The sequence below is a fragment of the Somniosus microcephalus genome, chromosome 1 (genome assembly GCF_052327205.1).
Source record: "Somniosus microcephalus isolate GS21.2 chromosome 1, FLI_Smic_1.0, whole genome shotgun sequence".
Taxonomy (NCBI): Eukaryota; Metazoa; Chordata; class Chondrichthyes; order Squaliformes; family Somniosidae; genus Somniosus; species Somniosus microcephalus.
Window position 1 is genome coordinate 254,525,439 of NC_140987.1, and position 26,262 is coordinate 254,551,700.

General features: G+C 42.8%; 1 protein-coding gene across 5 annotated transcripts in view; it reads left to right on the top strand.

Moving 5' to 3' along the window:
- tjp2a (tight junction protein 2a (zona occludens 2)) overlaps positions 1 to 26,262 on the top strand; it is a 155,719-nt gene that overhangs the window by 58,532 nt on the left and 70,925 nt on the right. For 3 of the 5 annotated variants that reach the window (XM_085992208.1, XM_085992224.1, XM_085992200.1), the window contains exons 2-3: positions 16,756 to 16,809; positions 19,470 to 19,594. In XM_085992208.1, the coding sequence (XP_085848334.1) occupies positions 16,765 to 16,809; positions 19,470 to 19,594 (170 nt within the window). In that variant the 5' untranslated portion in view covers positions 16,756 to 16,764. Of the gene's footprint in view, positions 1 to 528; positions 1,589 to 12,732; positions 13,185 to 16,755; positions 16,810 to 19,469; positions 19,595 to 26,262 lie in introns of those variants that run through there. The other 2 variants (XM_085992216.1, XM_085992234.1) reach the window with 2 other exon arrangements.

Consider the following 26,262-nt stretch of genomic DNA (forward strand, 5'->3'; position numbering starts at 1 on the left):
AACCTGCACCAATACGTTATAAAGAGATGGTTGTACAAATCACTTGACGGATTGTAAAATGCAAAGTTTCCTTTGGCATAGATGTCAAAATGTTATAAAGCTTCACTGAAAGTGGAAGTCCTTCCCATATAGGAAAAGAAAATGATAGTTGTATATTGGAGGTGGGCAATTACGAGGGGTTTTGATAGATCGGAAGAAACTGTTTCCACTGGCAGGAGGGTTGGTGACCAGCGGACAAAAAGTTAAGATAATTGGCAAAAAAGCCAGAGGTGGGGGGGAAGGAAATGTTTTTTTTTATGCAGCAGGTTGTTGTGATCTGGAATGCATTGCCGGACAGGGTGGTGGAAGTAGATTCAATAGTAACTTTCAAAATGGAATCGGATAAATACTTAAAAAGGAAAAATTTGCAGGGCTATGGGGAAAGAGCGGGCGGGGGGGGCGAGTAATTGGATAGCTCTTTCAAAGAGCCGGCGCAGGCACGATGGGCCGAATGGCCTCCTTTTGTGCTGTATGATTACTTCCATTAGTGTACGGTATATGTCCAGATTATTTGGGCCAAGAAAAAAAGATGCAAATTGTCCAAAGATCTTTACAGATGTGGACAATTAAAAAAAATAAAAAAAAAAAATAAATAAAAATCTTTCACTAAATTGAAATTGCCTTTCAAGTTTAAACATGAAGTTTTGTAACCTCCCCACCTTCCACCCCACCCCTACACACTACCTATCTGGACCCATTAACTTCTCACTTACCGATATGCATTAATGCAGCAATGATGGGCATTAAAAATTGAGTACCCCTACAGCCTTTGTAGTCGGATTACCGACTCTGGTTGGATGTAGTGGGGTGGGTGGGGGATTCATCACATGACCTTCCAACTCCAACACCCCACTCAGTCAAATAGCACGTTTTCCCATCTCCAATATTTTTAAAATAAATATTAATTTTTTTACAACTAACAATATGTGAAAGCGTTCAAAGAAAATGACGGGTACAAAACCCATTTTAATGCCTGGTTTGCTCCCAGCAAGTGTCCAGAAGATTAATCTTTTTAATTCCTGGAGTCTCCAGGACACTCCTGCAGGGGTTGGCAACCCTGGTTCACTTGAATTAGAATAATCAATGCAAACAGACAATGTCTGAGCTCGGTTTACCCGAGTCAACCAGGACTGCTTTTGTATGAACTGTGTAAGTCAAACTTTCAAGCAAATCCCCCTCACCACCCTAATTTTAAAGTGTTTTAAAACAAACTTTTGAACGGAATAAATTGGTTCTCGATGACGAATGCTGGGAAAAAGCTCAGGCGGGCGGCTGAGTTTTGACGGGACTCAAGTTGGAGTCCAGGGCGACAATGAAGCTAAAAGCGGCGGCGAAGTCTTGGAGCTTGGGGTAGTTGCATCGTGAGATACGGGTCACTACTGGGGCAGTTGGGAGTCTTTGTCCCTGTGCGGCTTTTGGGAACGACCCGAGACAAGTTCCCATGACTGGCTCTCCAGGGGAAAGGGGGGAAGACGAGGTCTTCCTGACTGGCAGCTTGACACTTGCAAAAGAATAATGGGAGAAGTAGAAAACTCTTAAATTACCTGAGGTGAATAATTTTTTTTTTTTTTTTTAAACCTCAATAAAAGTTTTACCTCCAACCAAAAGTTTTGTCCAAGGCTTTTTTTTTTAAAGAGTTGCAGTGCCCAGGTGTTGGGAGAAGACCCAGGTGTCTCGTCCGTAGTTGCTGGGGGTGGGGACTCCTGTTGTCTGGTATTTTTTTGGTCGAGGTTTTTTTTTACCTGTCTGTTAATCCGCAAAATGGCTGTCAGGTTCCAGGAGCAGGCAAGTGTTGTGTGAAAAAGCAGTTTAAAAAAAAAAAAATTATCGTGCTTCCCTGCGTCCTTTTCAGCTTCAGTTTGTCAATCAACTGAACGTCTCCCAGTTATAATAACGCGAGTGTATTTTCTTCTTCCCATATTTTTGTTTGAAAGGACCGAGATCGGTGGCACTCTTGTGATACAGAAACCAGAAAGGGCGTGCTAAAAGTGTCCAGGTTTCCGTGTGATTTTTGCAGTGCAGCTTTTGCTAATGTGCAAAGGAAGGAATTAACTGGAATTCACCGTAATTGGGAGGGTTGAATATGCTTAGTTTACTACACAATTCCCCTCTTATCGACAATGCCTTGAGAGTTACTGTTAATTTTATATACATGGTGACATAACTTTTGCATTGCTCTTGGCACCGGATTGCTCAATTCCTCTGCCTAAATAAGTTGCTGTGCTCCAGAAGTAATTCATTATGTAAAATGCTTTTACTGAAAACCAGTATTTTTTCTTTAATATCTAGCAACTATTTTTTATGTAATGTTTGCACAAATTTATTATGTAAGTGGCTCAGTGGGTAGCACACTCTCGCTGGTCAGTCAGAAGGTTGTGGGTTCAAATCCGACGTCATAGAATCAAACCGCACAGAAGGAGGCCATTCAGCCCATTGTGCCTGTGCCAGCTCTTTGAAAGAGCTATCCAATTAGTCCCACTTCCCCCATTTCTTTCCCCATAGCCCTTGAGCCCCTAATTTAGGCTGACATTCCCAGTGCAGTACTGTCAGAGGTGTCGTCTTTTGAGTGAGGCGCTAAACCAGGGCCCTGTCTTCCCTCTCAAATGAACGTAAATGATCCCGTGGCACTATTTTGAAGAAGAGCAGGGGGGCGTTATCCCTGGTGTCCTGGCCAATATTTATCCCTCTAAAACAGATGATCTGATCATTTATTTCATTGTGGAATGCGGGATCTTGCTGTGCGCAAATTGCCTACCGTGGTTTCCTACATTGCAACAGTGACTACACTTCAGAAAAGTACTTTCTTGGCTATAAAGTGCTTTGGGACGTCCCGAGGTCGTAAAAGGCGCTGTATAAATGCAAGTCTTTTTTTTATATTGACTACTGTATGACAGATGAATGGGAATAGTAATGTATGCAAATAGCAGTAGACCACTAGTGATTACTGAAGGAAAAATTGGTTATCAGGCAGCTATCTGTGCTGCTAAGTTTACCAGTGAGGAAAATTAAAACTAAGAAAATCAACACAAATTTACTTATTGGGTGCAACAAGACCCCTCATTTATATATAGTGCTTTTAATATAAAAAGCATTGCAAGGTGCTTTACAGAAGGCATATGGGAAACGAATGCTGGACCACAAAAGGAGAGATTAGCATGAGTGATCGAAAACTTGGTTGAAGAGATGGGTGTTTTTTTTTTGAAGGAGGTAGATAGTTGGAGTTTTTGGGATGGAATTGTAGAGAGTAAAAACCAAGCTTTTTGTAACCTGTCCTGATGTATCCTTCTGTTGCTCGGTGTCAAAAAAGGTTTTTATTGATATCGCTCTTGTTAAACACCTTGGGATGTTTTGCTACATTTAATGCACTATACAAATGTAAGTTGTTGCGAATAGGACCCAGGCAGCTGAAGGCTAAGCTAGTGGTAGGGTGAAGGGAGAGGTGCACAATATATTGGCCCAGAATTTGCTGGAGTAGGGCACCTCACGACGTTGCCTGTTAGTTAGACTTGTTCCCATGCCCTTCCAGCTCACATTTTTTGCCCTGGAAGTGTGAGCTGATAACGGCGCGGCGAGGGCAACAGGGCATCTGGGACCTCCGTGAACGACAGAACCAACAGTCTATCTCCTTAACCAATGAGACTTTAAGAGTTGAGAAAGAAACAGGAACGACTGAGAAGTAGGGTGAATCAAAGTCAAATTGGGTACAGAAAGAGAAATAAAGAGGGGAAAGAAAGATTGGATTTGAGAGAGAGAGAGAGGGAAAAAAGAGACAAAGGAAAAGTAAGAATTTTTAAAAATATTTTTAAATCGCGAACAATTTACTACCTGCAGGAATGAGATTCCACAGTTTCAATTTTTCCCTTTCTGGGCTGGAGAGGTTGATTGGCATTGCAGGAATATAAATCTCATCATTAAAAAGGTACATAAGCTGTTAACTGCCAGCCCTAACTTTCTGTGGCGAGTTTAATTGGCAATTAATGCGCAAATGCTGCAATTTCTTGAAACTCATGGGGCGGTTGAGGGTGAGATGCTGTTTTTGTGAGGCTAATGGCAGCGGCATAAATCATCCAGCAACTTGTGGCGATTTGCAACTCGCTGGGTATCTCTTCCATGCTACCAATTGCTGGAAGCACCATTAAACTCACCGTTATTTTGGCAGCATATTCTGGCCCAATATTCATGGGTTTTGCATTTAAAAACAAAATTGTATTTATGACTTGACATTTTAGATAAGTAAATAGACATGTCGCTGTGCTACCATTTGGGAACGCTGTATGATGCTTGGCCCTTGTGGAACCTATAAAGAACAAGGCTGAGGGAGAACTTTCACTGAGAGACAGTAGTGCATATTAGACATTGCACCAATATTTGATTTGGGAAAGGAGTGCATGGAATATTATGGAGTGGTGGGCAGAATTCCCGCTAAGGTGCGTGTACATGGCCATGTAGTGGTCTGAGGTCCTGTGCCGGTCGCTCACCGGCTTTTACATTGTAGATACCGCACACACGCAAAAATCTGATTGGCTGCACATTGTGGGAGGCAGGCCGCACAGGAGGCAGTACAGCTTACGGGGGACTCTGGTGGTGGGTGCAATGCTTAATTTTCGTATCCTACACTGCTGGTGTCTCATGTTGGGACTCATTGTGTTAAGATGCTAAAACAGCAACCACATTGTGAAGGGATTTGAAAGGGTAGATGTAGAGAAGATGTTTCCACTTGTGGGGGAATCCAAAACTAGGGACCATAAATATAAGATAGTCACTAATAAATCCAATAGGGAATTCAAGAGAATTTTTTTTACCCAGAGAGTGGTTTGAATGTGGAACTCGCTGCCACAGGGAGTGGTTGAGGCAAATAGCATAGATGCATTTAAGGGGAAACTAGATAAGTGCATGAGGGAGAAAGGAATAGAAGGTTCTGTTGATGCGGTAAGATGAAGAGATGTGGGAGGAGGCTCGTGTGGAGCATAAACACCGGCATGGACCAGTTGGGCCGAATGACCTGTTCTTGTGCTGTAAATTCTATGCAACAAAAGAAACAACTGCTTGCATTTATATAACATCTTTAATATTTTTTTAAAAAGCTTCAAGTTAAAAAAAATTTCAAGGTGCTTTAAGGGAAGTTAAATAGGAATGAATGCCAAGCCATAGTCAGAGTTGGGAGAGGTGACTGAAAACTTGGTTGAGAAGGTAGATTTTAAGAAGGCTTTTAAAGGTCAAGAGAGAAGAGTGGCTGAGCGATTGAGCGAGGGAGTTCCAGAGAGTGGAGCAAAGAATGTTGAAGACATGGGGTGGATGCACACGTCTGGAGTCGGAACTGAAGGATGCGAGAGGGGTTGTGAGGATGGGAGGAGATTGCAAAGCAAATAGAAGGATGTGAATGAGGCTTTTAAATTTAATGTGTTGGGGGACTGGAAATCCATGTAGATCAGGTGATGGGTGAATGGGACCTCGTGCGGGGCAGAATATGGGCAGCCGAGTCTGTTTTGAACGAGTTGGGGTTTATCGAGGGAGAAGGTGGATCTGCTGCCAAGAAGGAGCTTTGGAGAGGTGACTAAAGTGTAGCTAAGATCTTTTGGTGACTGTAAGAGGTGAGATGGGGTGGAAGCAAACAATTGTAGGTTAATAGGATATGGGGTTTGAAACTCCAGTCTGGGTCATACAGGAGGCCAAGGTTTTGCTTGGCCTGTTTGAGCCTGAGGAACTGCCAGAGAGGGACCTCAAATCAGTAGCAAGGGAGTGAAATTTATGATACTGTATTTGGAGGAAACTTTTACTCATTCACTACTGAATGTCAGTCATGCAGTCCGACAACTTGTCAGCTACGTTTCGCCCACATACATGGTCTACTGTTTTTCATATATTGGAGAGTTTTGTAAGGGACGCTGAGAGGTATTGGTTTAGAAGGTTTCACCAGTCTGACATCTATGATTTTGTGTGTTTGCACCAACACATTTTTCTTTTTGTGGATTGTATCTGTAGTATTTAGTTTAACTTGGTAACTGGAGGAAGTGAAAGAGAAAATGCTTGTAATTCCACAGATAGGAAGGTTTTTGCATTCAATCCGATCCCTTTTGGTTTGTCTTACAGCTATTAATGCCAAGTTCTGCTCGCATTTCTGGCCAATATTTATCCCTCGACCAACATCACTAAAAAGTAGATTATCGCATTGCTGTTTGTGGAATCTTAGTTACGTGCAGATTGGCTGCTGCGTTTCCTAAATTACAACAGTGACTACACTTCACTTCAAAAGTACTTCATTGGCTGTAGCGAGCTTTGGGATGTTCTGAGGTGATGAAAGGTGCTGATTAAATGCAAGTCTTTCTTTAAATTGACAATGTAAACTGAATCATGTTGCTAATCGAAGATGGTGAGGACATCTTGTGATCTTGTTTAACTTCAATTCAGATTAGTCTGTATGTGGGCTAATCCATAAAGCCTCCTTGGGAAGACTATTCCAACGCACTCCTGGCCAGCCTCCCTAGTTCTACCCTCCATAAACTTGAGGTCATCCAAAACTATGCCGCCCGTGTCCTAACTCTCCCATCTCCCCTGTGCTCGCTAACTTACATTGGCTCTCTGTTAAGCAACACCTCGTGGTTTTTTTTAAACTAAAATTCTCATCCTTGTTTTCAAATCCCTCCATGGCTTTGCCCCCTCCCTATCTCTAATTTACTCCAGCCCTACAATCCCCCGAGATAATTCTGGCCTCTGGGTGGGACTGTAAGTTGTGAGGAGGATGCAAGGAGGCTTCAAGGGGATCTCGATGGGCTCAGTGAGTGGGCAAGAACATGACAAATGGAATATAATGTGGAGAAATGTGAAGTTATCCACTTTGGTAGGAAAAATAGAAAAGCAGAGTATTTTTTAAATGGTGAGAGATTGGGAAATGTTGGTGTCCTTGTACACGAATCACTGAAAGTTAACATGTAGGTACAGCAGGCAATTAGGAAAGCAAATGGTATGTTGACCTTAATTACAAGAGGATTTGAGTATAAGAGTAAAGACGTCTTACTGCAATTATATAGGACCCTGGTGAGACCACACCTGGAGTACTGTGTACAGTTTTGGTCTCCTTACCTAAGGAAGGATATACTTTCCATAGAGGGAGTGCAACGAAGGCTCACCAGACTGGTTCCTGGGATGTGGGGATTGTCCTATGAGTGGACTAGGCCTATATTCTCTCGAGTTTAGAAGAATGAGAGGTGATCTCATTGAAACATACAAAATTCTTACAGGGCTTGACAGGGTAGATGCAGGGAGAATGTTTCCCCTGGCTGGGGAGTCTAGAACCAGGGTCACAGTCTCAGAATAAGGGGTCGGCCATTTTAGGACTGATGAGGAGAAATTTCTTCACTTGGAGGGTGGTGAATCTTTGGAATTCTCTACCCCAGAAGGCTGTGGAGGCTCAGTCGTTGAGTATATTCAAGACTGAGATCGATAGATTTTTGAATGTTAAGGGATATGGGGATAGTGCAGGAAAGTGGAGATGAGGTAGAAGATCAGCTATGATCTTATTGAATGGCGGAGCAGGTTCGAAGGGCCGAATGGCCTCCTGCTCCTAATTCTTAATGTTCTTGCGCATCCCCTTTTTAAAAAAATCGCTTCACCATTGGCGGCTGTGTCTTCAGCTGCCTAGGTCCTAAGCTCTGGGATTCCCTCCCGAAACCTCCCCACTTTTTTCTACTTTCCTCTTAAGATGCTCCTTGAAGCCTACCTCTTTGACCAAGCTTTTGGTCATCTGCCCTAACTTCATTTTATACGGCTCGGTGTCCATTTTGTTTTTGATCTCGCTCCTGTAAAGTGCCTTAGGACATTTTATTATGTTAAAGGTGCTCTATAAATATAAGTTGTTCTATTTTGGGGTTCTATTTTGGGGTAATGTATCATTTAAAGACTTTAGAACACAACATCTGAATGAGATCTGTGGCTGAATTTTTCTGGAATCTTATTTGTTGAGTATACTGAATTGTTTTATTAAGGTAAGATATGTCAAAATATTGTCTGCATAAAATATGTAAAATAAAATTGGCTGCATAACTTTAAAAAAAAATAATGTGGCTAATAATACAAATATGGCTAATAATACAATCAGTGAATCGAATAGGACTCCAGACAGCTTTGGCTAGCTGCCTCAGATTCTATGAACAAATGTTGGTCTTCCAAAAACTGAGGTGCTTTGTCCAACTGGTGACTCGTTTGGAAGGCTTCACTTGTGCTCTCAAGAATGAGATTCATTCTGATGATGTCTTTGTGCAGCAGTTTATCACAAGACTCTTTTTCATTTTGTTTCGACGGGGATATGTGGCTTTTCTAAAACTAAACGGGGGTGGGGAAGTTGGAGAGTGGGGAGGGAATGCAAATTGAGTACGCTGTTCCTCCCAAGAACTAAGCAAACCCACAAAAAATGTACCAGATTGCAACCTTGGTTCCTTTTTTAAATTAATGTTTACTTTAAAACCCTTGGGCAGAGTAAATGACAGGAACTGTTTCAACATGTTTTCAATAGATTGTTTGTTACATTTCTTTTTGCATTAGCTAATGCTTCAAAGGCTACTGGATATTGTAGTTGACTTGCAGTAACTCGAGTACGGTTTAAAAACTGTTGGAGATGTGTTCATTCTTTGCTTAGTTTTTAGACGATACTTTTTTTTTCTTCCTCAAATTTTCTCCCCTCCTAGAATCAAAGAATGACGCAGCACAGAAGGAGGCCATTTGGCCCATCATGCCTGTGCTGGCTCTTTGAAAGATCTATCCAATTAGTCCCACTGCCCCTGCTCTTTCCCCACAGCTCTGCAATTTTTTTCCCTTCGCGTATTTATCCAATTCCCTTTTGAAACTCAGGGTTGTGAATCTTTGGAATTCTCTACCTGAAAGGGCTGTGGATGCGGAGTCGTTGACTATGTTCAAGGCTGAGATCGATAGATTTTTGGACTCTAGGGGAATTGAGGGATAGGGCGGGAAAGTGGAGTTGCGGTAGATGATCAGCCATGATCTTATTGAATAGCATTCCAGGTTCGAGGGGCCATATGGCCTACTCCTGCTCCTAATTATGTTCTTAAAATTACTACTGAATCTGCTTCCACCGCCCTTTCAGGCAGTGCATTCTAGATCATCATAACTCGCTGCGTAAATTTTGTTTCCTCATATAGCCTGTTTTTTGCCGATTACCTTAAATCTACGTCGTCTGGTTGGCAGCCCTTCTGCCATTGGAAACAGTTTCTCCTTATTTGCTCTTCTCAAACCCCTTCATGATTTTGAACACCTATTAAATCTCCCCTTAACCTTCTCTGCTCCAAGCAGAACTACCTCAGTTTCTCCAGTCTTTGCATGTAACTGAAGTCTTTCTTCCCTGGTACTATTCTGGTAAATCTCCTCTGCACCCTCTCCAAGGCTTTGAGGCCTAACCAGTGTTCCTGCTATGTCTTCCTGATGGTTGACCTCAGGGAATCTTGCAGGTTTAGTTTCGGGCTGCTGCTGGTGACACCATCACCACGCATAAAACCAATAGAAAAGCAGCTCGGTTCACCGCCTATGTTTCACTTAGACGTGTATTAGGCAGACACTTGTAAGATAAAGTAACTCGTGTCTTATTTGGAAAAAAATGCAACATTATAATTAACATTTTGAGTTCAGTAGTTGAGGTGAAACATGTAATTTCGTTATCGGCAGTTGGCGTTTATTGATGGCGTAAGGAATAGTTCATCTCTGACGCATCTGTGGCCCAGAAACACCCTGCCATAGTGATTTTAATGGGTTTCAAATGTGCTTGGATCGGAAAATTAGTGTCATTATTAGTTCATCCAAGTTTTGTGTAGCCTTTCAAGAACACGGAGTCCTTTTTTTTGCTTTAAATGTTTTTTTGTCATATTCAATCTATTGAGGATTATGCTATGAAGCATTAGTATAAATGTGTATGTGTCCACTTAAAGAACAGCATTTTTCAGGGGATCACTTTACGTTGAAAGTAGTTCATCTTCCCCTTCCATTGCTCTTTAAATATTTAATTTAAAAGTCTGGTGCAACAATCTTTGGGCTAAAAATTCAGTGGCCTGCGCCACCAGTTTGCGCCCAAAGAGGGCTTTTGCGCCACTGTGCAAACCTACCGCGATATTTAGCGGGGCGCTAATGGCGGCGTTAGCCAGTAGCGCTGCGCCGCCACCGATGACGTCATCGGTGTGCGCAGCGCCCCGCTGGCCATATTTGGTTGCTGCCGCCTCCCCCGCGCCGGTCGCTGTACACGGGGGCCTACCTGTGCCGGTAGTGGGGCGAGTTAAGGTGGAGGTGCGGCCGGCCGCTTTTTCGGCGGCCGCCTGCCCGCACCTCCGTCCCCGGCCTCCTACACCCCCCCCCCCCCCCCCCCCACGGCATTGCCGGCTGTTTCCAGAGAGCCCGGCACTTCTCCTTGGTGCCGGGCTCATTTGCCGGCACTCGCGAGCGGGGATCGCGCTGTTGCAGGCACCTCCCCCTTAAGAGTGAGAGGAAGGCCTGCAGTACCGCAGGCTGCTGTGCCGCAGCGGGTGGCGCTGCGGCACTTTGCACGCCGATATTCAGTTTCAGCGCCCCAAGCGGGGCGCTGAAACCCTTGTTTAGCGGCCGGCTTCCACTTGGGGCGCTGAAACTGAATATCCCGCTGGCGCAAGTGGCTCCGCGCGTAGCGGTAATTCCGGCGCCCAGGCGAGCTGGGCGCCCCTAACTGAATTTCTAGGCCTTGGTCTCAAATCAACAAGCCATAAAAACAGAGACTTGTACACCAATTTTAGTGATATTGTACTGCTTGCTATAAAAGTACCAAATGTGTAGTGATTTTTATGGTAATGTCTGTACACTCTGGCTCTCAATTTTTGCTAGTCCAACATTAAAACTCCAACCAAGGAAACCTAAAGTGACTTAAAATTTCAGTACATGATGCATTTTTTTGGCCATAGGTTTTCTAGTTTGACAAAATCCTTGGAGCTACATGTTTTGTTTTTAAATTCCGGTTGCTCATGTTTTCCAGAATGTTTAATGAAGACTGGCTAGCTTGAGCCAGGCACAGCATCTTGATATGTAATTTATGCAGAAATGCAAAGATGGTTTGTAGGGGTGGCTGAAAGAATGGTTGGAAATATGTGGGCTATCGTGATTGACTTAATTGAGTGCGGCCTCATTATATTCTATATTTACATAGGTAGGAGCAGGAGGAGGCCATTCAGCCCTTGAACCTGTTCTGCCATTCAGTTAGATCATGGCTGATCTGTATCATAATTCCATCCCGCCTTGATTCTGTATACCTTAATACCCTTTGCCTAACAAAAACCTATCGATCTCCTCCATTTTAAATTGACCCCCAGCCTCAACAGCTTTTTTGTGGGTGGGGGGGGAAGAAAGGGATGAAGTTCCAGATTTCCATTACCTATTGTGTGAAGTGCTTCTTGACACACCCTTTAATGGCCTAGCTCTAATTTTAAGGTTCTTCCCCCTTGTTCTGGGCCTCCTTTCTCCCCCCCCCCCCTGGGGGGGAGGGTTTAGGAGGAGAGGAAGGAATAGAAAGAACACCCTGTGCTTTTGTAAGAGGCAGGAAAGATAAAATGTTGCAAATGGGAATGGCAAAAATCATACTGCATGAAAAATGGGGGCAGGGATAATTATCTGAAATTGTTGAACTCGATATTGAGTCCGGAAGGCTGCAAAGTGCCTAATCGAAAGATGAGGTGCTGTTCCTCGAGCTTACGTTGAGCTTCATTGGAACAATGTAATAGGCCGAGGACAGAGAGATCAGAGTGGGAGTGAAGCGGTGAATTAAAGTGACAGGCGACCGGAAGCTCAGGGTCACCCTTACGGACTGAAAGGAGGTGCTCCGCAAAGCGGTCGCCCAATCTGCGTTTGGTCTCCCCAATGTAGAGGAGACCGCATCGTGAGCAGCAAATACAGTATATTAAATTGCAAGAAGTACACGCTTAATATCTGTTACATCTCCAGCTTTTTCCAGTTCTGATGAAGGGTCCCAGACCTGAAACGTTAACTCTGTTTCTCTCTCCACGGATGCTGCCTGGCCTGCTGAGTATTTCCAGCATTTTCTGTTGTTATTTCAGATTTCCAGCATCCGCAGTATTTTGCTATTGCATATGTATTTTTAAGTCCTGTTTGAACTGGGCACTTCAAAAAAAAAAAAAAAAAAAAAAAAAATGCAAGTTTTTAAAAAAAACTGGGGTGGGTGGGGGGGTTACAGTCTCTGAATAAGGGGTCGGCCATTTAGGACTGAGATGAGAACTTTCTTCACTGAGGGTTGTGAATCTTTGAGCATCCACAGCCCTCTTCGCGGGGGGGGGGGGGCGGGGTAGCGAATTCCAGTCGTTGAGTATATTCAAGACTGAGATCGCTAGATTTTTGGACGATAAGGGAATCGAGGGATATGGGTATAGGGCGGGAAAGTGGAGTTCATGTAGATCAGTCGTGATCTTATTGAATGGAGGAGCAGGCTCGAGGGGCTGAATGGCCTACTCCTCCTATTTCTTATGTTCTTGTTGAAGAGAATGTTTATGGAAATTAGCTCTAAACTTGAAAAAAGCAATTTCTGAGTGTTACATACCTGATTCGACCAAGTGGGCAGTGAACAGTTAATATTAGATCTCTGGCTCATTCTACAGTTCACTTGCTTAATCCATTCATTAATACTCTTGAGATTTTCTTTTTTTAAATCCATTATAATTATATTTAAAAAAAAAAAGGGGCAAGTTCCATTTTAAGTTGAATGGCCAGTAGAATATGGATCTACTATTCATTTTTAAGATCGGAGGTGATTAGCATTATTTTTTTGCCATCATTGTACAGCATAGCCCCTACTTAGTATGTACGGTGTAATAATGCACTAAATTCAGTGTTGTGGCCAAGGTTCTGTGACTGACTTGTGTCCTGAATGGGCTGTTTTGCCTCCGCAGTACAATTGCAACTAGCAGGATTTGTGCTACATGTAGGGCAGCAGTGTATTAAGGTTATATAATCTGGCTTGATGAATTCTGGAAATGGATGATTCCCGGTGCTGGGACTGACTAGCTGTAGGTGATTGCTACAGTGCAGCACTGCATCTCAGTATGAAGTCCATTCTGGCATTGCAAAGAAAATGGGCCCATGTGTTGCATTCATTCAGGCTTTACAGTGGATTTGTGAGTCTCTTGTCTTTTTTCATTTTCAAACTTTAAAAAAGTAAACTTTTTTGTCACTGTCTGTCTGTAGTTTGTTTCTTTCCATCCTATAATGGTCCAAAGTTTCCGTCACCCGTTAGTTGAAAATTCTGGCTAACTATCGTCTTCTACTGCAGTTTAAACTGGCACAATGATGCCCAATTAAGAGATTAATTGTTGTGATGGCAACCAATTTCCTTCGACACTAACTGAAACCATATGCATGATGCAACACTGTTAGTCAAGTAATTCTTAATAGCTGAAAATATGTACGCAGCACTTAAAAAAAAAAAAAAAAAAAAAAAAAAAACCGGTGTGCATGTCATGATTGTCAAATTGTAAACTAATTTATACCTGATGGATTGCAGAATTATCATAGAATCAGACAGCACAGAAGGTGGCCATTCGTCCCATCGTGCCTGTGCCATCTCTTTGAAAGAGCTGTCCAATTAGTCCCAATCCCCTGCTCTATTCCCATAGCTCTAAGATTTTCCTTTACAAGTATTTATCCAATTCCCTTTTGAAAGTTACTATTGAATCTACTTCCACCGCCCTTTCAGGCAGTGCATTCCCGATCACAATAACTCGCTGCATTAAAAAATTCTCTTCATCTCCCCTCTGGTTCTTTTGCCAATTATCTTAAACCTGTGTCCTCTGGTTACCAACCCTCTTGCCAGTGGAAAGAGTTGTAAGAATTAAGGCTTTCAAAAAATTTTATATAAAGTTTACACAGACTTGGCCAATTTTATATTTGATACCTGAAGTTTAAAAGTTTAATTTATTTTTAACTTCCCTCTAAGCAAGGCAACTGTATTGTGCTTGTTGTTTTTTTCCCCCCAATCATTCAGCTACAGCGTTACACAAAGTTCCACACAGTAAGGGGGGGGAGGTGGTATTTATGAATATGCTTTGTTGCTGTGTAGCCATGCATCAGGGAGCCCATTCATTTGCTGGCCAGAATTGCAATGCATTTACTTGTAGCTGCTTTGTGTGGAAATGCTAAGATGTTCTTAAACCACGCAGGGGGGGGGGGGGGGAAATGCTGAAAATATGCACTGGGTCAGCCAGCATCTACAAGCAGGTTCCAATTGTGGGGGTGTCCAAAGCTCGGGGCTGTCAATATCAGATAGTCACTAATAAATCCAGTAGGTAATTCAGGAGAGATTTCTTTACCCAGAGAGTGGTGAGAATGTGGAACTCGCTACCACATGGAGTAGTTGAAGCGAATAGTATAGATACATTTAAGGGGAAGCTAGATAAGTATATGAGGGAGAAAGGAATAGAAGGATATGCTGATAGGTGAGATGAAGTATTGTGGGAGGAGGCTCGTGTGGAGCATAAACACCGGCACAGACCAGTTGAGCTGAATGGCTTGTTTCTGTGCTGTAAATTTCTATTTAACTCTGAAGAAGGGCGCTGCCCAAATTATTAACCCCTCTTTTCTCTCCACAGGTGCTGACTGACCGGTGTGTTTCCAGCATTTTACTGTTTTGGTTCAGATTTCTGGCATATGCAGCTTTAATGTTTTCTTTCATCAGCAGCTAAACCAATTTAATTCATGGATTCCCCCCTCTGAAAACATGATGCTATATTAGAGTAGGTTTCAACCTGGCAGATGGGATTTGTCTAGGCGAGACAGCCTGGTCTGAGAACTGGTGCTCAGCGGGCAAATCTCTATGTATTTTTAAAATTTAAAACTCCTTTTAAATAAAGGCTGAACTTGCACTTATACGCAGCATCATTCATGACCTCGGACATCCCAAAGCGCTTTACAGCCAATGAAGTACTTTTTGAAGCATAGTCACTGTTGTAATGTAGGAAACGTGGCAGCTCAATTTGCGCACAGCAAGCTCCCACAAACAGCAGTGTGATAATGACCAGATCATTTAATTTAGTGATGTTGGTTGAGAGATAAATATTGGCCAGGACACCGGGGAGAACTCTCCAGCTCTTCAAATAGTAGCCATGGGATCTTTTACGTCCACCTGAGCGAGCAAACAGGGCCTCGGTTTAACGTATCATCCGAAAGACGGCACCTCCAACAGTGCAGCACTCCCTCAGTACTGCCCTGGGAGTGTCAACTGGATTATGCACTCAAGTCTCTGGTGTGCGATTCATACAGATTCTTTACAAGAAATTTAATCTTCTTTGAGATTTAAGGGTACTGTTGGGTTTGTGTTTTCAGTGCTTGTGCTTAGCAGTATTCTGAGATGGCAGCACAATGTTCCCTCTTTTTTTGGGGCTGTGCGGGCCATTCAAAATTGCATGCAGTTTTCTATTTAAAAGCCGGCTCACCGGCTGTGCGGGATCTTCAGAGCGCCACACGGCTGCACAGCTTAGAGGGAACATTGATTGGGACCAGTATCTCAGTGTTAGAACCTTGAGGGTTATTTTTAATGGGGACGGAAAATCCCCATTCTGGCTTTCGTTACTAAGGTTGTTTTTCTGTGCAGCGCTGTGCTCAAAGGTGCAGGCAGGTATTATCCCTGCAGGTTTCTGTCCATGCCACTCTATAACCAAGCACGTAGGAGTAACTGGGCTAACCCAAAAAAAACCCCACCTGTTTCCACTTAAAATGTTTCGCCATCACCGCACAGCTCGGGTTTGCTAAAATCAGCTAACTTAGAAAAGACCAGTGACGGAACAGCATGGACCCTGGTTCAGTAATGCTCAGTGCTATGTTTGGACAGAGCCTTTATCAATTGTGGAATAAGGAGTGCCTTTATGTAGATAAAAGTGCAAGGTAATGCATTTTGGTAGGAAGAATAAGGAGGCCAGATACTCCTTGGAAAACAACCCTCTAAATAGGGTAGAGGAGCAGGAGGATCTGGGGGTACAGATACACAAGTCATTAAAAGCGACGCAGGTTAATAAGGCCTTTTTTTTAAAAAAAAAAGCAAGCACTGGGGTTTATTTCTAGAGAGATAGAATTGAACAGCAGCGAAGTTATGTTAAACTTGTATAGAACCTTGGTTAGACCACACTTGGAGTATTCTGCACAGTTCTGGTCTCCATATTGTAAAAAGGATATCAAGGTGCAAAAAATATTTACTAGAATGATACTAGAACTGAGAGGTTATACTTATCAGGAAAGATTGAACAGGCTGGGGCTCTTTTCTCTGGAAAAGAGAAGACTGAGGGGTGACCTGATGGAGGTCTTCAAGATTATGAAAGGGTTTGATAGAATAGATGTAGAGAAAATGTTTGCACTTGTGGGGGAGAACAAAACTAGGGGCTATAAATGAGAGTCACTAATAAATCCAATAGGGAATTCAGGAGAAACTTCTTTACCCAGAGAGTGGTGAGAATGTGGAACTTGCTACCACAAGGAGTGGTTGAGGTGAATAGCACAGATGCATTTAAGGGGAAGCTAGATAAACACATGAGGGAGAAAGGAATAGAAGGATATGCTTATAGGGCGAGATGAAGAGGGGTGATAGGAGGTTCGTGTGGAGCATGGACCATTTGGGTCGAATGGCCTGTTCTGTGCTGTAACTACTTTGTAATACTTTGTACCTATGCTAGTTCTAAGAGTGTCATTGTTTTTCCACAGGCCACAGTCATGGAGGAGGTCATATGGGAGCAGTTTACTGTGACTTTACAAAAAGTAAGAGTTTCATTTTTCTTTCACTATACGGGGACAGGATGTGATCTAGATCAGCCATGACCTAATTGAATGGTGGAACAGGCTCAAGGGACTGAATGGCCTCCTTCTGTTCTTATGGGACATGTAAAAAAAAATAAGATTACAGGAATTCAAACTCTGGTGTGGTTTTATGAATGCTGTTGCACTGCCTTTAGAACTGCTTATTGTGTCAGTCCAAGAGTGACCCCGAGCTTCGGGTTGTCTGTCATTTTAATTCTCCGCCCCACTCCCACTCTGTCCGCAGCCTCCTACACTGTTCCAATGAAGCTCGAGGAACAGCACCTCATCTTTCGATTAGGAACTTTACAGCCTTCCGGACTCGACACGGAGTTCAACAATTTCAGATCATAACCACTGCTCCAATTTTTTCGAACAGCAGTTGTTGCTGATGATTCTGCTATTCCCATTTACACCTCCTCTAGACCCATCTTTTGTTTCTTTACTTGTCCCATTACCATCACTTTGCGCCATCATCCCTTTTGTCATTTAATCTCTCCTGCCTTCCACCCTATCACAGACCTTCCCTTTTATTCTTTCTTCCCCTCCCCCATCCCTGCTGAGCATTTCCAGCATTTTCCGTTTCGATTTTAGATTTCCAGAATCCGCAGTATTTTGCTTTTGTAATACACATGGGATATTGCTGCTATTCCACAAGCAGCATCTCTCCCTCCCTCTCTCCAGTGCGCGCGCGCGTGCTCCCACTCATTCATCTCTCTCTCTCTCGCCCGCTCTCCCGCTTGCCCACCCACCAACTATATATCGGAGTTGTCACATTGATCAATGGTAATATCCTATTTTTATGCGGAGGTTGAATCTCTTTCAAAAGAATAAGGAACATCATATGCAAGGCAGATAAATGTTAACATTCTTTACTGCCAATGTTAGAAGATGGATGTTCTTATGTTGCCCCTCAAAATAAACAGGTAGATAATCACAGGTTATTAAGTACAGGGTATATGATAAATACTATTGACAATAATTAAACATGCACTTATGGGGGGAAAATTTTGAGGTTTTTACCGGAGCATCCACATGCGCTAGCAATGAAATTGTAGGCCGATAGAATTCTGTGGTCTCTCTCCCAGCAACTTTTATGTAATATAGTTTTTTTTATCCAATCCTGTTATATTTTAGCATTACCTAATCTCCCTTTCATGTCCCCTGTCACTGGCTTCAGTTTTACACATCCTGATTCAAACCCTTAGGATGAGGTCAGTTACAGAAATTAATGGAGGCATTCTAACACGTTACATTTCCATCACCCTCGGCTGCATTCTTTCCAACAGCTGTCTCCTTCCAAGGGTGTCTCTTTGCAATCAGCCGTTTATGTATCAATGCAACCACCCTCCACCTTGCAGACGCCTAACCATGGCTCTCCTGTGTTACATTATTTAAACTTTTTTAGTGGGTGTCGCTAGCAAGGCCAGCATTTATTGCCCATCCCTAATTGCCCTGGAGAAGGTGGTGGTGAGCTGCTGCCTTGAACCGCTGCCGTCCGTGTGGTGAAGGGACTTCCACAGTGCTGTTGGGGAGTTCCAGGATTTTTGACCCAGCGACAATGAAGGAATGCGATATTTCCAAGTCAGGACAGTGTGTGACTTGGTGGTGGTGTTCCTACGCGCTTGCTGTCCTTGTCCTCCTAGGTGGTAGAGGTGCTGCCGAAGAAGCCTTGGCGAGTTGCTGCAGTGCATCTTGTAGATGATGCACACTGCAGCCACAGTACGCCGGGGAGGGAGTGAATTTTTAAGGTGGTGGATGAGGTGCCAATCAATCGGGCTGCTTTGTCTTGGATGGTGTCGAGCTTCTTGAGTCTTGTTTGAGCTGCACTCATCCAGGCAAGTGGAGAGTATTCCATCACACTCCTGACTTGTGCCTCCATAGATGATGGAAAGGCTTTGGGGAGTCATGAGGTGAGCCATTCACTGCAGAATAGCCAGCCTCTGACCTGCTCTTGTTGCCACAGAACTTAACTGGACCGGCCAGATAAGTATCTAGTCAATAGTGACCTCCAGGATGTTGATGGTGGCGAATTCGATAATGGTAATGCTATTGAATGTCAAGGGGAGGTGGTTAGACTCTTGTTGGAGATAGTCATTGCAGATGGCGCTTAGTGGCGTGAATTTTACTTGCCACTTATCAGCCCAATCCTGAATGTTGTCCAGGTTGTGCTGCATGCTGGCACGGACTGCTTCATTATCTGTGAAGTTGCAAGCTGACGTTCCTTGCCACCTCCAACTCTCACCTATAAAGCCCCACAGTCCCGTTGCAAGATCTGCTCATATCAAAGGGGCAATCGAACTGTGAGTGAGATCGCTTCCAATTGAGTATATTCATTTAACTGTGTCCAGTAACTAAAGAGAAATCCATAGCCGTCCCATTTGATTAATCTTCGGTAACACCAGTAGTTACCTGTTTAGGTTTTAAAAAAATCCAAAAAAAATCCGATGTCTGTCTGGAATGATTCTTCAATTGCCTCGTAGGTAAAGCACCTGAATTTTGCAGATTTTTTAAGGTTTGTCTTTGGAGCAGTTTTTGTACTAATTATAAGTGTGCTTTTTTAAATACAGTTAAATGTTTTGCAAAACATTCTAATTTTTTTTTCCCCCTCCCCAATTATTTAGGACTCAAAGAGGGGGTTTGGTATAGCGGTGTCTGGAGGGAGAGATAACCCCAACTTCGAGAATGGTGAAACCTCCATTATAATCTCCGATGTTTTAGAAGGCGGTCCAGCGGATGGGTTACTTCAGTGAGTAAAACTTCGGTTTAGCTGATCATTGGGAATAGTCTGCCTTTAAATAATGAGTAGTCGGTGTGGAATCCATGAGCTCTGTGCTATCATCCATTAAACTTGCAACGTGCACTTATAAGAAGAAATGTTGAGTGCCAGCTGTGGCTCAGTGGGTAGCACTCTCGCCTCTGAGTCAGAAGGCCAAGGGTCGGAGCCCACTGTTTCCTGTAAACTGCGCTTTGTTCAGCGCAGCCTGTTTCTTTCAATGCGCGGTCCCTTTAAATTTCAGCACGTGTGCGGTATTCACAATGTAAAAGCCGGTGAGCGGCCTGCATGGGAGCTTGCAGGTGGCTGCATGGCAGCGCACGTGCACAGCTTAGCAGGAGCATTGCCTGTCGCTGGCTCGTATATAATTGCTAAAAGACTTGGGTTCAAGAACATAAGCGAGATATTTCAAAATTAGTTCAATGAATAAATTGCACTCAATTGTTTGGTGCAATATGATTAAAACTCACCACACATTAATAACATTATGCAGAACTTCTAATTCAAGTTAACTTAGTTGTTACAAAGTGATGATGTTTAATGTCTACATTCACAATCAAATTCTAAATCTCCCATCAGAGATTATTCGTAAATTGTTAAAGCAGTGATCTATTGCCTGCTTAATGAGTAGAGGAATGAGCAGAGGCATTTCAGGCAAGTGCTCGATAAATGTGTTGTTAACCTGTCACTGGCTGATATAATTGCTAAAAGTCTTGGGTTTAAGAACATAAGTGAGATATTTCAAAATTAGTTCAATTAATAAATTACACAAGTTCTGACAAGATAATTGGCACAAGGACCAGAGGGGAGTTGAGGAGAAATTGCCCTTCCTTGAAGCTAGTTGGGGAGAGCTGTGTCTGTATTGTTTAAATGAGAGCTCGTCATTACAAAACCCAGAGGACCCAAGAGTATCTGGTTTAAATCAATTGGCTTCAGTAATATTTCTGGAGTAAGCTATATCTGTGGGTTTTTCAAAAAATTTGCTTGCATATAAAATCATTTTCGGTTTCAGTGGAGAGACTAGAGAAGCTGTGATTGTTCTCCTTGGAGCAGAGAAGGTTATGGAGAGATTTAATCAAGGTGTTCAAAATTATGAAGGGTTTTGATAGAGTAGATAGGGAGAAACTGTTTCCAGTGGCAGGAGGGTCAGTAACCAGAGAACACAGATCTAAGATATTTGGAAAAAGAACCAGAGGGGAGCCGAGGAGAATTTTCTTTACGCGGCGAGTTGTTACGATCTGGAATGCACTGCCTGAAAGGGCAGTGGAAGCAGATTCAGTAGTAACTCTCAAAAGGGAATTGGATAAATACTTGAAGGAAAAAATTTCCAGGGCTATGGGGAAAGAGCAGGGGGGTAGTGGGATTAATTGGATAGCTCTTTCAAAGAACCGGCACAGGCACGATGGACCGAATGGCCTCCTTCTGTGCTGCATGATTCTATGATCTCCAATATGCTGAACTTGATTGCTTTGCTTTCCTTTTATAGTTGTTGAATTTGTGGGGCATTTCTTTTATCCAGGATATTTTTCCCCCCTCTTTATTTTTACCTCTCTGTCATCCCATCAAGAGGATGGGCTGGAAACCTGCATGTGACTGGCAGTATCTCCTTCCGGGAGGGGTGCCGCAGTGTTCCTGTTCTGGAGGTCCCGCGCAGGCTGCTCAGCGGCTTTTAAATGGGGAAAAACTGCACATGCGTGGAAATTTTGAATGGGCTGCGCAGCTTGTTGAAGGAACCGCACACCCAAAACCATTAGCTGGGACGGGGGTGGTGTTTACAGTGACTGAATTTGAAAAGTGGAAATGTGTGCACAAAACAACAACTACTTGCATTTGTATAGTGCCTTTAACGTAAAATGTCTCAAGGTGCATCACTGGAGCGACTTTTTTTTCAAACAAAAATTTGACACCAAGCCACATAAGGAGACATTTGGACAGCTTGGTCAAAGGTAGGTTTTAAGGAGTATCTTAAAGGAGGAGGCAGAGGTGAAGAGGTTTAGGGAATTGGACATGCATTTTTGCCTTCTGGAGTGACTTTTAAAACAAACTGTTCCTTAAGTTAACAGAATTTAAAGAAAAGGTGTCATGTAAGTTTAAAATAAAAACACAGGTTGGCTAAAAGGAATAGCTGAATGTGGGATCCTACTGATTAGATGACATTACAATTCATCCAAATGTGCAGTAAAGTTGTTTGAGGAGAAATTGCGCTTCAGGTTTTTGTACATGGCAAGTTCCTGGCCTCTAGTGAACTCTTGATTGAAATAATCAATTTCTGCTTCAGGGCCAGGGCAATGAACCCACCCCACTAGTGGTCACTATTGCCTGCTTCATAAATAGCATAGATGGAATTCACAGCGTTTCAAGAACTCCTTTGTTACGGCTGTGGTCTGACCAGTTGTTTTAAACAAGATCGGCTTTTATATTAGTCATGCAGTGATGATTTCCTTTTATCCCTGCCCTAGTATTAAAATTGGTTAAAAATCTCTCTTTTAAAAACGCACTTTTATTTGGACTCGACCAGCTCAATCCTCGATAGTACCAGCGATCCCCTGTGATGTTCCTCACTGGTGAGGCAAAGCATGCATTGTTTTATGCTGCTTGATGTGCAATATGTTAAGGCCGCTGATTACTAGGACATGGCAAAATAGTCATAATATTGTCACTTGACATGGAAGCATGCAAGATTAACATGCATTTTACTACATTAAAGGCGCCGTATAAATGCAAGTTGTTGTTGATGCATCTCTGCTTAAAAATTCAGGTTTCAAAACCGTCAAACTGATTTGATTTTTGTAAACCAAGGTGTTCCCTAGTTTAGGGACATAGGAATTGTTCGACCCAAAAAAAGGCCCCCAGGCCCATCTCTTTCATTCTACCATCTTGGTACAATAATAGTTGTTGGCTAATCAATCTCCCTCAATTAGTTTACAACTGTCCTGGACGGGAGGCGAGTGAAAACCCCCAGTGGTGGAAAGCTTTGGGAGCCATAGGTCCAAAGTCACCTGTTCCTCCCAAGCATGCTACACTCTCCACACGTCATGTCTCAAAAGCTTTTGACAATGGAGAATCACTTGAGTCACAGGAAAACCAGTAAGTTTAGCAAGAAATGAGTTAAAAATTGGTAAGTGAAGTATATAGATGAGAAGTTGAGACAAAAAGTAATTTTTATATTTTAGTTTTGGATTTTTAATTTTATCGCTATATTAATGTAATACAACTCTGCATTACTGTAAGGCTCTTTTTAAAAAAATAAAAAAAAAATCATTCACGGAATGTTGGCATCGCTGGCAAGGCCAGCATTTCTTGCCCATCCCTAATTGCCCATGAGAAGGTGGTGAGCTGCCGCCTTGAACCGCTGCAGTGACATTCTCACCACTCCCTGGGTAAAGACATTTCCTCTGAATTTCCTATTGGATTTCTTGGTGACTATCTTTTATTGATGGCCCCTAGTTATGCTCTTCCCTACAAGTTGAAACATTCCCTCTGTATCCACTCTATCAAAACCTTTCATAATTTTAAAGACCTTATTAGGTCACCACTCAGCCTTCATTTTTCAAGAGAAGAGACCTGTGTCGCATTTTTTGTGATTTGTGTATTTGTGCTCACAGATCCCGTTGTTCCTCTACCCCACCTAGATTCGCACCCTCCAAGTAATAAGTGATCTTCCTATTCTTCCTACCAAAATGTAATACCTCACATTTGTCTGTGTTGAACTTCATTTGACAATTATATGCCCATTCTGCAAGTTTATTAATGTCCTCCTGCAATTTGTGGCAGTACTCCTCAGTATTGACTATCCCCCCCCCCAATTTGGTGTCATCTGTAAATTTAGAAATTGTGTTTTTGATTCTAAAGTCTAAATCATTAATTTAAATTGTGCACACCAGTGGTCCCAGCACCGATCCTTGTGGAACACCACTACCCACCTTCTGCCACTGTGAATAGCTACCCTTTACCCCTACTCTCTGCTTTCTGCCTTGAAGCCAGCTAGCTATCCATTCTGCTACTTGTCCCCTGACTCCACATTCTCTGACCTTGTTCATCAGTCTATTATGGGGTACCTTAGCGAAGACCTTTTTGAAAATCTAGATAAATGACATCTACTGCGTTACCATTGTCTACTCTCTCTGTTACCTCTTCAAAAAAATCCAATGAGGTTGGTCAAGCAAGACTTTCCCTTTTCAAATCCATGCTGACTATTCATTATGATGATTTTGGTTTCTAGATGTTCTATTTTCTCCTTTATTAAAGATTCCATTATTTTTCCTACCACTGATGTTAAGCTGACTGGTCTATAATTCCCTGGACGTGTTCTTATCCCCTTTCTTAAATATAGGTAGTACATTAGCTATCTGCCAGTCCTTTTTTCTAACTAATTATTAAATATGTGTAGTAATGCCTCTGCTATCTCGTCCCTAGATTCTTTTAAAATGCATGGATGCAATCCATCCGGACCAGGGGTTTTACTCTCCTTTTGAGTTTGATTAGTTTATTTAATATATCCCCTCTTTTATTTTAAATGCACTTCTCTCATTACTAATCTCATCATCCAATGCCATGTCCACCTGTTCTATCTCCCTGGTAAATACTGAATCAAAATAATTATTTAATATTTCTGCCATCTCTCTGTCATTACCTCTGGTATTATCCTGTCTATCCCTTAATGGCCCTATTCCCATCCCAACCTTCCTTTTAAGAACACAACATAAGAAATAGGAGCAGGAGTAGGCCAATCGGCCTCTCGAGCCTGCTCCGCCATTCAATAAGATCATGGCTGATCTGATCCTAACCGCCAATCCACTATCACAGAACCATCTCCTGAATCTAACAGAATTAGACACACGAAATAGGAGCAGGATCAGGCTACACGGCCCCTGGGCCCGCTCCGCTACCCACAGGGCCATGACTGATCCGAACCTAGACTCATGTCCAAATTCCTGCCCGTTCCCCATAACCCTTAATTCCCTTTACTTCTAGGAAACTGTCTATTTCTGTTTTTAAATTTATGTAATGATGTAGCTTCTACAGCTTTTTGGGGCAGCATATTCCATGAACCTACCACCCTGAGTGAAGTAGTTCCTCCTCATCTCAGTCTTGAAAGAGCAGCCCCTTATTCTAAGACTATGCCCCCTAGTTCTAGTTTCACCCATCATTGGGAACATCCTCCCCGCATCCACCCGATCCAACCCCTTCACAATCTTATATGTTTCAATAAGATCGCCTCTCATTCTTCTGAACTCCAATGAGTAGAATCCCAATCTACTCAACCTCTCCTCATATGTCCATCCCCTCATCCCCGGGATTAACCAAGTGAACCTTCTTTGTACTGACTGGAGAGCAAGTATGTCCTTTCTTAAGTATGGACACCAAAACTGTACGCAGTATTCCAGGTGCGGTCTCACCAATACCTTGTACAACTGAAGCAATACCTCCCTATTTTTATATTTTATCCCCCTAGCAATGAAAGCCAACATTCCATTGGCCTTCTTAATCACTTGCTGCACCTGCATACTAACCTTTTGAGTTTCGTGCACCAGGACCCCCAGATCCCTTTGTACTTCAGTACTTTCCAGTTTCTTGCCATTAAGATAATAACTTGCTCTACGATTTTTCCTGCCAAAGTGCATAACCTCACACTTTCCAGTATTGTATTCCATCTGCCAAATCTCTGCCCACTTACTTAGCCTGTCTATGTCCCCTTGCAGGTTTTTTATGTCCTCCTCACTCACTACTTTCCCTCCCATCTTAGTATCATCTGCAAACTTTGATATGTTACACTCGGTCCCCTCCTCCAAATCGTTAATATAGATTGTAAAGAGTTGGGGACCCAGCACTGACCCCTGCGGAACACCACTAGTTACTGATTGCCAGTCTGAGAATGAACCATTTATCCCAACTCTCTGCCTTCTTTTAGATAGCCAATCCTCTATCCATGCCAGAATATTACCCCCAATCCTGTGATTTTTTATCTTAAGCAATAATCTTCTGTGTGGCACCTTGTCAAATGCCTTTTGGAAGTCTAAATACACTACGTCCACTGGTTCCCCTTTATCCACCCTATATGTTACTTTCTCAAAGAACGCCAGCAAATTTGTCAAACATGACTTCCCCTTCATAAAACCATGCTGACTTTGTCCTATTAAATTATGATTATCCAAATGTCCTGTTACTGTCTCCTTAATAATGGACTCCAATATTTTACCTACCACAGATGTTAGGCTAACTGGTCTATAGTTTCCAGCCTTCTGTCTACTGCCCTTTTTAAATAAGGGCGTTACATTAGCAGTTTTCCAGTCTGCCGGGACCTTTGCTGATTCCAGGGAGTTTTGGAAAATTATTACCAATGCATCCACAATCCCTACCGCCACTTCCCTCAAGACCCTAGGATGTAAGCCATCAGGTCCAGGTGATTTATCCGCCTTGAGTCCCATTATTTTACTGAGCACCACTTCCTTAGTGATTTTGATCGTGTTTAGCTCCTCCCCCCCTTTAGCCCCCTGTTTGTCCAGTGTTGGGATATTCTTAGTGTCCTCTACTGTAAAGACTGATACAAAATATTCATTCAGTGTTTTTGCCATCTCCATATTTCCCACCATTAATTTCCCGGTCTCATCCTCTAAGGGACCAACATTTACTTTAGCCAC